Source organism: Cydia splendana, chromosome Z (assembly GCF_910591565.1).
Source record: "Cydia splendana chromosome Z, ilCydSple1.2, whole genome shotgun sequence".
Taxonomy (NCBI): Eukaryota; Metazoa; Arthropoda; class Insecta; order Lepidoptera; family Tortricidae; genus Cydia; species Cydia splendana.
Window position 1 is genome coordinate 30962353 of NC_085987.1, and position 13818 is coordinate 30976170.

The window sequence follows — 13818 nt, forward strand, 5'->3', positions numbered from 1 at the left end:
GGTACAAGCTTTTATCGCTGACTGTACTTTTCTTACGACAGACAACTGTAATACTCATCTTGAATGAGGAAGTACAGTTAGCAATAAAAGTGTGTATCAAAAAACATTTTTGACTGTTAGTTACCTTCTTTTTATTTCTCATGCTCTGCTCGTTGGCTCACTGTTTATTTATGAAACGGGCTGAAACTGACACGTTTCGACCCTAGGGAATTTTATAGCCGACAATGTTCTCCTTTATACATTTACTTTGATATAATGAACTAACTACCATCAAAACTTGCAACACTCATTGAAAAATTTAATATAAATATATTACACACCATGAAGATCATAACCGGTGATAATAGTATAACACAATGCACTAGATAGAAAATAAGTAATATGTATACCTAACTGGTATGAGTATATTATACAAATAATTATAGTTTTATCATAAATTATTATTTATTACGTACTCTGGTACGAGTAGGTACCTACTTATATTTAAATAAGAATGATAAATACTTTCCATAATATGGCAAATACATATTGCATATTGGGGCAGCATAGTTTAACCATGGTCCGACAGTCACGTCATATGGTGGTGGTGATAATGCGGAAGTAGATAACTAGGTTAAAATTATATTAAAAATGGTGTATAATATCAATAAATATATACCAAAAAATTAAGTAAGTAGTTTTAAAATGATTTTTTGACCTTTTTTATAATTAGGATATCTCCCATTACAATAAGCCTACTAAGTACCATAATATATAAATATTCAGTTATTAATGTTGTGCCCAAGACACCCAAACAAAAACAGTAACACTGAACTACTGATATAAAGTTGTGATGAACTAAATAAAACCACAAATTGGGATGTTCCCCAAGGATATCTCAAATTGAAAGCATCGAATTATTATAAAATCATTTAATCGTACAGAATAATTGTAGCAACAAGCAAACGTCCTGTTGATATTGAATAAATCTATGGTTCCCTAAGGGCCCACGGTATGTGATGATAAGTTTCCAAGGAAATATTTGGTATAGGTTATAAGAGCTTAGAGTTGACACTGGATTAATATTGTAAACGGCAGCCTAACCGCGAACTGACTCCAGCCGCCGTCGGCACCTCTCGGTGACCTATAAGATCATACTATATTTCAAATGATAGGGCTCGACGCGACCTCTCGGATCTTTCGCTATCAGGCTGCGATGAGTTAAAATGTTATCCATCAAAATTGACATGTAATACCTATTGTAATCCTGATAGAAGACTGTTAGAATTGATACGTATATTTTGTAAATTTCATTAATTTTACGTGGTTTTACGCTACTACTCTTTCGTTTATCGCTGCGTTGGCTTTCCACTAATAAAGCAAAGCTGAACTATGGATGATTATGTTTATGATACTTATGATGATTGACGAACTGACATTGTTTATGCAAAATTAACCGACCGGCGTTGACAAAATCAGTGTCGTGTCGTGTAGACATCTATTGTCACTTGACAGTACTACTACTGCTACTTAGCAGTGCTGATAATTCCGCTACTCGATGCTAGATGTCGACTATGAAAATATTAGTCTTTTTGGTACCAAAACTGATGTATGCAGTGAGCACTCTTGTCTTACTATGTATATTTATCTATGGTAGTACGTACGTGTACGAATAAAATTTCGTCAAGTTACTATTACAAAAGCGGTGTGCTAAATTCCGCATCACTAACACCGTGGCCGACAAGTATTAAGTGTAATTACGTAAAAAAAGAAAAATATGAATTCGGTCAAATTGACGAGCTTATTCCACATTGTTACTTTATTGTTTCATAATCATAACATAAATATGTGTCCTAATTTATGGAGATTTAAGCTCTTAATTGAAACTTATATCTTGGTCTGAATTACCCTATCTGGCTGCAATTACTTGTTTCTGTATTAATTTTTGAATGTTACCATGAGATATATACATTGTCGAGTGTATAGTGTGCAATTCCACAGCAACAATCTAAATCGATCCATATACAGACAACAAATCGACTGATCTGCAATTGTTTTGATGGTTCATTTTGCCGAGCTACTAGTGAGAATAAATAATAAATACTTGACATTCATAATAATAACTTAATTTATTTTACAATATCTATCTGATTGCGCCAGTAGTATTCTCTCATAACCGTCTAACCACCTTTAAATTCTACAATCATGTGAAAATGTATGTAGCAGCTCTGAGAGTGCACTTCGAGCTGCTATTCGACATCTACCTAGTGCCATAATCACGCCAAGCAGAGCTACGACATCCAAGACTATTTTAAATTTATGTTCCGTCTATGCAGTCTATGCTGTCTATGCTTTTTTTTTCGACTAAAAAGAAAACAAATTATTATTTTTCATTCTGATTTTATGATTTTATCATAATATCAATAACTTATTCATGTAAATGAATTAAGCAATTATAACAAAGGCAGGTATCCTATTTCTTCAATATTATTACAATAATGTAGATAGGTCGTGCAAAGTATAAATAATCTACATATCTATTTAGACTTAGATATTAACAATAATAATCCGAGAGCAATGTTACAAAAAGTATAAACCAATCGACCGCCTCGTACTCCCGGCACCCCTTGTCTAGCCAGCAGCCTGTCGAAGGCTACCAACTACTCGACAACATAATGAGACCTAATTTTATCCCTCATTTAATCTTCCTTAATGTATGTTATATACAGATTTTATCAAACAATATAAAGGCGACTATTTGCACTAGTGGATTAATGACTTACAATAAGTACTATTGCAACTAATGTAATAAAAATATAATTTTGTTCCTAAAATCATAATTTCGTAATCCAATATTGAATAGCCGCCTTTTCGCAATTAATTTTAAATAGCTTACGTTCAATAAAAATTCATATGTTCATAAATTATACCGAATAAAAGACAGTGTATATGTCGCAGTCGGATCGTATATTCCGCCGTATTACATTACGGCTAGCCGTTTTCAAAAACAGGGGCGTTTTGAAATGCGGCGGTTTAACGATTAGCCGGATTGAATGCGGCTGAATGAGAATCCGCCGGAATGTATTCGGCGCCATACGTTCTTCAACACGGCTAGCCGTAATGTAATACAGCGAGTCATTAGCCGCCGCTTTGACAGTTTTTAGTTCCCATTTTTAACACCCGTGGCGCTGCCTGACAAACGCTGGGGTGTCCATCAAAAATGGAGTTCGTCGGACTGTTTCTTTTCAAAAAACATTTCTTTCGCAACTTAACTAGACGGAGCTCCGCGAAGCGGGGCTCCTATTTCTGAGCGGTTTGCCCTTCGGGCATCTGAAGCTACCTAACGAACCTAACCTACCTACCTATTGATTTAGTGAGACGTCCGTGAAAACATTACACTTTGGGGAAAAAAGCGTAGGTAGGTAAGTAGGTTAGGTTCGTTAGGTAGCTTCAGATGCCCGAAGGGCAAACCGCCCAGAAATAGGAGCCCCGCTTGCGGGGCTCCGTCTATTTAAGTTGTGAAGGAAATGTTTTGGAAAAGAAACACATGTAGTGCGGTGGGACCATGGTAAAAATAAATTAAATTGCAAACATTGTCAAACTCCGGTTACGTGGGCGACCGAAAAAACTGGTCACTCTACAATCTAAACTAGTAGTACGATGCGGCTAAACGTTGGCCGCCTTATTGAAGAACGTATCGCAATGACAATCCGGCTAATCGTCGAACCGCCGCATTTCAAAACGCCCCTGTTTTTGATAACGGCTAGCCGTAATGTAATACGGCGGATTATACGATCTGACTACGACATATATATAAATAAAGTATAGATCCCTTACGTGTGCCCAAGTAAACATGTATTCGACATAAAACATGGTAAAAATATGGATCGTAGCAGAGAAGTGTATCTTGAAATGCATCCATTTAATTATCCATCTAATAAAATACGAGTATCTTGTACTAAAACAATCTAATGCTTAAGATCAATTAATTTACTGTTTCATCAATACTCCATGCGATGCGCACATACGGTGCTCGAGAATATGTGATATAATTTACAGCTCCTAGCGATGTCGTTAGTCTACAAGAAAGAACACTTTTAAGTCGTATTCTTACATCAATTATCAACATTATTTAGGTCTTACAATCAATAAGTAAATAAATAACGATTAATTAGATCTTGCTAAAAGTCTATATATAGTCTTCAATAAAAAAGTGACTACGATGAAAAAAAATGTTATTCCTTGTAAACTAGTATTATTTCAGACTAAGGATCCAAGAAACACGCTCCTTACAAACCTGAATTGCAGTTAACAGTAAAAAGTTTTTGAACCTAGAGTAAAACCACGGCTTTTCTACTACAAAATTGGAACAGGATCCGTTGCTTGTATCGCTGTCTTAGATCAAATGCTCAAATATATATTACATATATTCATATGACATAATATTTGAGCACAAATATATTGAAAAGACCTTTCAAATGATTTTGATAAGTATCTATTGTTCTACTACTATAGGATACGTCAAAATTTAATTTGAGCATCGAAATGCATCTAATATTACATTAAAAAATAGGTAAAAACCTAATTCGTGTCACATCATTGTAAAAAGCATTTATGTTTTACAAAACACTACTGGACGCAAGCGTAAATTATTTTAGAGGGATACATTAATATCGTAACAACAATCGTAACATTCATTGATAAATTTATTACATTTAGACCATATTTATGTCGAAAAAAAGTTCAATTCAGTGAGTGGTCGCTCTAAGTAAGTAGCGGATGAGGTCCACTGATGCGGCCCGCGACTTAAATATCCAAACATTTCAATTTCTGTATGTTTCATAATACTTTTTAAATAAACATATAAAAAATATACATTAAGATTACGTCTAAATATTATTTAACACATTCAACTCTAAAGTAACAGTTCTAAAATAAATTATGTATTCCAAAATTATGACATTCATTGTAACACGATTATTACAGTATATTTTATTACAATTTGAAATGTGCCAGTAAATTTAATGTATGTATATGTATTCTGCACAAAATTTGTAATAATTTGACATGTTAACCGGTTTAATGTTCTCTCTTCTGTTATTTACTTTCTCTGAGAAAGCAATAACCCTGAGATTCATTTCTTTATTAATTCGCATAGCGATTCTCGTCTTCAAGTACTGCGAGACACTGTACAAGTGTACAAGTGCGGCATATCACTGGATTTACGAACAGATTTATCGGTATAATCAATAATAAATTAAAATCTTACGTTTCCAGTGAAACTAGCTAAATGAAATAAATACTTTTCTTTGTACCTTAATTTGATAGATATATATAAAACGCCATTACATTTATTAACAAATGAAAGTATTTAAAAATGCAGTTAAAAATAAGGTTCAAAATTAAAGTAAAAGGTACTCTTACGAGTTACACTCGCTCAGTTAGGATTCCGTACTTTGCAGTCCTCGTTATAGGCTGTACAACAATAAGGGTCAGTTGCACCAAGCCGTCTGTCTCCGTCAAAGCGTTCGCTAAATATTATCGTATGCAAAGTTTCATAGTTCATTGCTGAGTGATGTTGATCAGTCCGCTAAATGTGGTCACAGGTCCTAAGTATTGAGAAAACATTGTATTTCATAATTTACATACAATACAACTCTATCAAAGGAGGTAGGGTCTTAAGTTTGAATTAGGGTTTAAAAACTTACAAGTACAAATTTAATTAAAAAAGTTTTATAGAAGAATGTTTTTTTACTAATAATTTTAGGTTTTGTAGTCGGTAAATGCGGGATTGATATTTAATTGATAGTATTTATAGGTTTTAGGTACGGAATCCTAACTAACACTACATAAGTAGCAGACAAATATTTGTAAACTTGTAATAATTGTAAAATATCACAAATAATATATTGATAGTCGGAAAAACCGTATTGATAACCTATTAATTTCAATAAATGTAATTATAGAAATCCATCGAGAAACGTTAAAATTGTGAACATGGGTAAAAATGAAATAGCACCGTGTAAACACCAAGGTCGAGATGGGTCATGCGACGAATAGAGAAGCGAACGTACGGTGCGGGCGGTGCGTGCGCGCGGTGCGGCGGGCGCGGTGCGCGGGGGCGGTTACTGCAGCACGCAGCACTTGCACTTGGGCTTCTTCTTGATGGTGACGTGCTCGGGCTGCTGCGGCTCGGGCGGCGGCGCGCGGCACACCTCCACGGCGCCCGCGCGCGGCTCGCCCGCCGCGCCGTTCTTAGTGCCGTTCATCGCCTTAGGGGTGCTCGCCACCACCGGACTAGATACTTTCGTCAGGGGCGAAGAGGGCGCATTTGCCTATAACGATAATAACATCCACAATTATTTTGATATAGGACAATAGCATCACATTTATAGAGGAAAATGAAATCGATCGATACGTACGCCGCGTCTATTTTTATTACAGAGCAATAACTTTCACTAGAGTGTGGTGAACGACTACACCTATTAAAAGACGTTGTGCTATCACCTCGCTTTTGCCATACAGGTGCCGCGCACCTTCTATACTCCGTTCAAGATAGAATTAAACAGAAGGAAAAATGCTTCTTCATGTTGCAATTATTAGGATGTCATTCAATAAATAACATGTCTGCCCCCTATTTATGCAGGTAGAGCTTAGAGGGCAGCACGTGCATTGGCGATGGCGTGAAGTGTCAATGTACAGTTAATGTTTCCGATTCTGGTCGCAAGATGACAGACCCTCCAACGCGCACAGCCCCTATACAACACCTAAAGAGGCAGAAGTCAACAACGCTCGATGTGAGGTGTCATTACATTACTGTCACTATTTAGAATCTGCTGCTGCTGCTTTTTCATTCACGGCGTTGTATCGAAATCGAAGTTGTTCGCTGTACAACTTCACAGAAAAGGTTTAGAATCTCTGAATCTGTGATCTTCCGGAATCGAATGTTATCTGGAATGAAGTATACCTATGTACCTATATGTACGAAGATGGAGATTATGCCCTAGTTAGTCAAGTAAGGGCTTGCTTAAATCTGTTGGTACTCACGCTGAGGTTGTTAGCGTGCTGCTTCTCCTCCTCGCACGGCGCGAGCTGCGGCTGCGCAGTGGGCGTGGGCGTGATGGGCTTCCCGCCCTTGATCAGCGAGACGATCTCGTCCGCCTCGCGGCTCAAGTCGCCGTCCGGCCGGAACGGGTTGTCCCAACCGCTCTCCGTGCTGCAACACAGAACTATGTAACCACTTGACAGCATGGATGGAAACCTTGTTGCCCTAATGAAACATAAGAGCTCGCGCTCACCACGAATATCTTCCATACTAATATAACACTAGTGGCTCTGTGAGCTGTAGACCTCGCGAGCAGAGCTTTAAATAACATGATGCTAAGAGCTTTAAATATAGTAAATTAAAAAAAAAAACAATACGAAATTTATGTGTAAAAAATACAAAAAGTTATAATATCCCAGCATACAATTACTGGGGATCGAACCCAGACCCTCTGTGCAAACTGAAAAAGCGAACGTTTACAAACTGAGCCAAATAGTTCTTAGATGGGTTAAAGAAATTTAGCTACTCCTTCTCAAATTAAAAATAGTTAAAATTAAATATCTCAATACCTCCGAAACCAGCGAAATAAATTTTCTGAATTTTTGGCCATTTAATCTATAAACATATCTCAAAAAGAAAACACTCGTATGGTACCGCTACCACTATTTGTTTAGGCGCGAGCTATCACGACTCCGCCATTTTAAAAAAATTCAAAAAACCGGACGGACAAAAAAATTTTATTTAGACATAGAATCCAGTCACAAAATTTCACGAGATTCGGTTAAGAATTGCGACCTGTAGAGGAGAACATCCGGACATACAAAAGCAAAATGCTCCAGTCGAAACGTAGACCTTCGCTACGCTCCGGTCAATAAGAGAGTGTTGCCCATCGTTTGTCCAGCTACGTCTTAATCCACGTTTACAAACCTATGCGGGCTTAAGTTAGCGTAGCGTAAATATGAGATAAAAATTGTTCGAGATAAACATGGACTTTGAATAGGCAATGTATGATAATAGGCTGTAGCTTGGTGGTACGGCGTGTAGTGTAGTCATTTACGTATACGAACGCTGATAAAGAGAGTCCCTAAATATATTTTGTTCTACGGCGACACTTCAAGTTTCTAATTTACGATGCATAATCAAGTTGGTAAACTCGCGTTAAAAAGGTATTTCAATACAAATCACCTACACCACTAACAATACTGAACTAAAATATCATTATTAGTTTTAGGACTCGTTGATCAGGCCCTACTTTCTTGCATAAAAACGTTCTAACAACCTTAATACAAATGACTTACTTTACCGAGTTCGATTTCGTGGTAAAGAACGGTAAGCATCAGTATGAAATTAGTTGCGGTGATGGCGCCGAACAAAGCGCTCAAGCAACGAGCCTAGATCTAAAAGGATGCAAGTGTCTTCTATTGTACTGCAAGGTTATTTGAAAAAGGCTATTTAACTTAATCCGTGAAGCTAACGCTGAAAAAACCATAAAAAATGTGGCTCACAATTTAAGGAACCCTAATTGTTTGAAGTATCATTTGATATTTACCAGTCGCTTTTCGGTGAAGGAAAACATCGTGAGGAAACCGGACTAATCCCAATAAGGCCTAGTTTACCCTCTGGGTTGGAAGGTCAGATGGCAGTCGCTTTCATAAAAACTAGTGCCTACGTCAATTCTTGGGATTAGTTGTCAACCGGACCCCAGGCTCCCATGAGCCGTGGCAAAATGCCGAAATAAGGCGAGGAAGAAGAAGAATTGTTTGAAGTATCTAATAAATTAATAATAAAGTAATGGATGATGGGCTCTTATCTTATGTCTCAATGTTTTCGCTTCGTGTCAAAACGACTAAAATTTTAGTTCTTCTGCCAAGCAAAAATGAACGCTAATTACTCGACGAACGCGCGCGATCGCAGTGGCATTGATTCGAGAACTCGTGCGAAGCGGGCGCGAATGCTAGTAGTATGACTGAATATAGGTCCGAGCTGGAGCTGTAAAATGACCTGATCTGTCGGTTGTAGGCGGCGTGGTCCGCCATGTCGGTATGTGCCGCGAGCAGGGCCGCGTACAGCTCGTGCGAGGCGGGCGGCGGGGGCGGCGGGGACAGGCACTGCGGGCGCGCGCCCTGGTAGAACGAAACGCGGACCTTGGCTCGCTCGGAACTGAAATACATTACATTTAAATGTTATTCCTGGCTCCATAAATCCATTAGGCGTTATCAATAATTATGTCACACAAAATTTCGAGTTTTTAGAATGGGCCTAAGTTAAAATGGGCCTTTAAAAACATACATCTACCTTCTACTCTATATTACAAATGATAAATTTAGATTACATAAATGATAAACTCCGCTCAGCTAAAACAATTGAAGACAATGAGAATATATGAAATTTAACAAAATATTTCGCTTTGCGGCATTGCATTAGACTTATTTTTTAACCTAGAGAACAAATGCAGCACAGCTAATTTTAAAAGGTGACGTTTTTATTAAAAGGTCAACTAAACCAACACCCACTTGTTTTATGCAAACATAATATATACATATGTAATATGCAGCGAGAGTTCGACCTTGCATTTGCTTGTTTGAATGCATGTGTGAACTACAAACAGTTCTAATGGTGTGGTGCTACAACAGCTACATGTATGTTTATATAGTAAAGTTTTATGACTATATAAATGTTCCAATCCAGTAAAGATATTCTATGCTGGGAAGGATTTTATTTCGGCTGATTTTACCACATCAAGTAAGTAGGTGTTTCACATCACACATACAGACATCAATGTGTAATAAACTTACAATAACAATAAAGAGCTGGGTCGGGTCACACAGACTGAGATATCATAGATAGGTACTGCTTTCATTCCTAAAACTATGCTGATGTGTACCTGTATTAATGAGCGCATTTAACTCATAAGTATTAACAAAAGCAGAGCTGATGGATCAATCTGTGTATTACTAGGTAAATCTAATGTCATAATCAGTGATCGTTAATTTTCCAGCAATTTTGGTGGAGCATTGTTGGTTAAAAGCATCTGTATGCCCTACTCTAGGTGGAATAGATAATTAGGGTTAATAACAGTAATATTAACCTTAACCAATCCTCTCCCTAGGAAAAAATTTAAGAAAATCCTTTATTTTAACTATGCTGCACCAAAATTGCTGGAAAATTAACGATCACTGGTCATAATTCAATAAGACAGCTTATCAATACCTAACCTAATTGATTTCAAAGATCCTAGTTGTACTAGACATAATTTTAAATTTCACTGAAGTGTCCAACTAGACTATAGTTGTTACATCACACAAGCAAAGTCAACCAAGTGGTCCTCCACCCACACATGACCTATTAGCATGAAATGTCCCTGAGTCTGGCTCCACAATGTGAACATCTGACATCATTCTAGCCATTACAAGTCATGATTCAATACCTATTTAAGGTAAAATGGATGTTGCACAGCTTAATTGTGACTGCAAGGTCACACTGTTTACTACAGCCCAACTCCCGGGCCACTTATTCTATTTACGAGTAACCAATTAAAACTAATATTGAAATCAATTAGGTTAACTGAGAGTTCAGTTTATGGATAAAATGTGGGTACAATTAACAATGTTACTAATCTAGTACCACTTGTGGTACGGTACCAGTGGAGACCATGTTAAAGAGAGTAAAGAAACAGAGAGAGAACTTTGCCAATGTGACATGAAGCATTGCTGCCATGCTAGTCCAAGGGCCAGTTGGACCAACCACATTTGACAGACTGATCAACATCACTTGGCAGAGAACTATGAAAATTCTCATACAATAAAATTTTGCAAACGCTTTAATGGTGACAGGCGGTTTGGTGCAACTGACCCTAAGAGGTGACTCCTAACTACAGAACTCTAATAAGGTTACCTTTTAGACTAGCATACATAGTGCAATGGTTGGCCCAGATTTCATATTGCTATTCAGAATAATTATTATATTTGGTCATGTCCAACAAGAAGTTCGTACATTATGAACAGCCACAGTTGTAGTTACTTTTACCGACATGGTTTTGAGAACATTGCTGACATTAGGGTTATTCTCCTACTAGTAAAATCAGTTTCTTTTTTAGAACTGTCAAAACAATGTGCTACTATGGTATTTATACAAAACACAATGACACAATGACATCACGGATATATTAAATAGAACTTGTGTTTCAAAATAACTGCTCTCTATGTTATTCTAATAATTATCTGGTGCTTTATTTCACACCATGCACACTATAAAGCACTAGAAACATGGAGTTAGACCGAGATACTTGTATATGTGATACATTATGACATTTAAAATAACACTTGCACTGTGTGTGTCATCAAAATCGTTGCAGACTTATCCTGGTCTAACTGTATTGGGTAAACCTACAACACAGTTATTTTCAGACACTATTTTTATTTAATATATATGAAAGAAATATAATGAGGACTTTACCATGACATCATTGTTCTGTTTCTCATGTAGATTCCATCATGATTCCACAGTGGCTAATCGTTTTGACACTTCAAAAAATTACTCTACTAGTCAGTCAACTACCCTACATTAGCTACTCGTAGTTACATATCTAGAGTTAGACCAAGATAAGTCTGCAACGATGTTGATAGCACATGCACAGTGTGACAAGAAGCCTCATTTATGGAGATGTTCTGTTGATGATAAAAACTGGTATCTTAGACCAAAACAATGCTACGACTAAAGCTCCCGATTGCCAAATGTTACTAGTTTTTGAGAAATCATTTTTTGTAAGTCAGGAAAATGTACTTACCCGGATATTGACTAAAAAACAAAATACGTTGAGAATGATACCCCTGGATAACTATAACGCTGGTGTAACCCTTAGGAGCACATTTTGACACCAAATGTAGGTATACATTTTGTAGCAGTAAGTTTTGCAGTAAAACCAGTAACTAAGTGATGTTGTTGATTAAAATGATAGTTCTCATTAATGGCTTCTATAATAAATAAGTGGCGGGCAACAATAGTAGCAACAATAGTATATGAATAAAGCTATAAAATCAATATCACACAGACTACATAGTACATGTTGAATCCCCTTTTGATTTGTTGGTTGGTTGGATTAAATTGATGCCAATTGTACTTAATGAGTTACTAATGTGATTGTATAAGGGTATTTTCCTAAACAATGTGTTGGTGATGGTTGTGATGGACATAGAAATTTAGTAATAGTAGCAAATTATGAATTGTGGTCGTACACAGGACGCGGCCGCGACGGTGGCGAAGGTTACTCGCACCTCGCACAGCACAGGCGGGCAGGGCGGATCCTCAATAAAGGAAGCCGATCACTGATACCAATATTATAAATAGAGCTTATGATTTCGAAACGTCTGCCAATTCATGTTTACGATATGAACATAACATGCCGAGTAGTGACCTTGTGTTCTTGATGGCAAAGGAACGAAAAGTCATTTTAATGTTTATAAATCAGTCCTCGTGACGTCATGATGACGGAATCTCGTGAAAATTAGTTTTAAGTCTATCTACGTTACATCTCTTATTAACATTAATGTCTAATAGGCCGCTAAGTGTACTAAATAAACGTTTAAATGTAACAAATTATTATTTTGTAATACCTTAAACAATCAAAATATCATCGGCGAGTTAACACCCAAGATCGCAAAGAATGACGTTAAAACGCTCACTTACCTGATAAATATCACAATACTTCAACAACTACGATTATCACTGGCCACTTGTTATCAATCGCAATTACATATACTGACACATAGAATTATAAATTCATAAACAAAAGCGCAATATGCGCCACACGGGGTTTGGCTCGTAGTAGACGCTTTTCGCTCGGTCAGTGTTTCCAACTTCAACCAACCCAACCCAACTAGCATCGATCTCGGAAGTTGCTAGCTCGCGATACGAATTGGAACGGAGAGGAGCAACGCTATTCGTTCGTTCATGGTTCGTTCACTTGGTCGGCTAGCGACGTAACAAATTCACGAGGTTAAAAACGAAACGTTATTTAACTCGTTAAATCTCGTTACTATAATTGAAAATATGATTTGCGATAAGAATGGGGTTTGAATTATATAAAGTAAGAAAAATTAAATACTTTTAGTTGATGTTGTTCCAAATTTTAGGTGTAAATTCAGACCAAAATAACTCTGCAGCAATTTTTGAGCAAGACGTGCAAGAAGGGTTATTCACACGTCATAATTTCATCGAAGTTTGACGTTTAAAATAACACTATTGGATGTCTGTGCGATAAAAATCGCCGCAATTTTAACATGATCTGACTTTAGTCTACTTGAAAATCTCCACAAAATACAACTATGTATACATGTTTTAGACGATTTTTTTTTCTTTCATTAATTTTGAAGTAGTTGTCGAAACTTTTCTATATTTTTTTGGCATGACGTTTTTGCCCTACTTTAATTTATAGTTTGTCAAAGGACTGTCTCATTTCAAACATAGACAGAGAGAATCATACTATCTTTGTCTTAAGGGGCCCACTGATTAACAGTCCGCCGGACGGTATCGGCCTGTCAGTTGTTCGGAACTGTCAAAATTATGTTCTAACATGGCTCCTTTACATTAGTACTAGCACCCAAAAAAAGGATGAGAATAGTTTTTTTTTCATATCACCTATTCGGAAAAGGGCTTTTTCTTCTCCGCTAGGAGGGATCAACGTGGCACTTTTTCTGTTCTAGGACACTGTTTTTGTTATTTTTTCTTTTTTTAGGTTGAATAATATTTTGAAACAATAATTGTGTCAACACTAAGATTTTTTTATTTTCCTCATA

At 36.8% G+C, this 13818-nt stretch overlaps 1 protein-coding gene and 1 long non-coding RNA gene across 2 annotated transcripts in view; one reads left to right on the forward strand and one right to left on the reverse strand.

The window, feature by feature from the left end:
- Window positions 1–2697: 2697 nt before the first annotated feature.
- Window positions 2698–4599, forward strand: LOC134804929 (uncharacterized). The gene is made up of 2 exons (XR_010146188.1): window positions 2698–2936; window positions 3803–4599. It is a non-coding gene; the product is annotated as an uncharacterized LOC134804929 (long non-coding RNA).
- Window positions 4600–5139: 540 nt separating this feature from the next.
- The window catches only part of LOC134804854 (uncharacterized), a 43165-nt gene continuing 34486 nt past the window's right edge, over window positions 5140–13818 (reverse strand). Inside the window, exons 5-7 of the mRNA XM_063778138.1 lie at window positions 9026–9184; window positions 7027–7195; window positions 5140–6314 (exon numbers count right to left, since the gene is read on the reverse strand). Of these exons, the coding sequence (XP_063634208.1) occupies window positions 6105–6314; window positions 7027–7195; window positions 9026–9184 (538 nt within the window). The 3' untranslated portion in view covers window positions 5140–6104. The remainder of the gene's footprint in view (window positions 6315–7026; window positions 7196–9025; window positions 9185–13818) is intronic.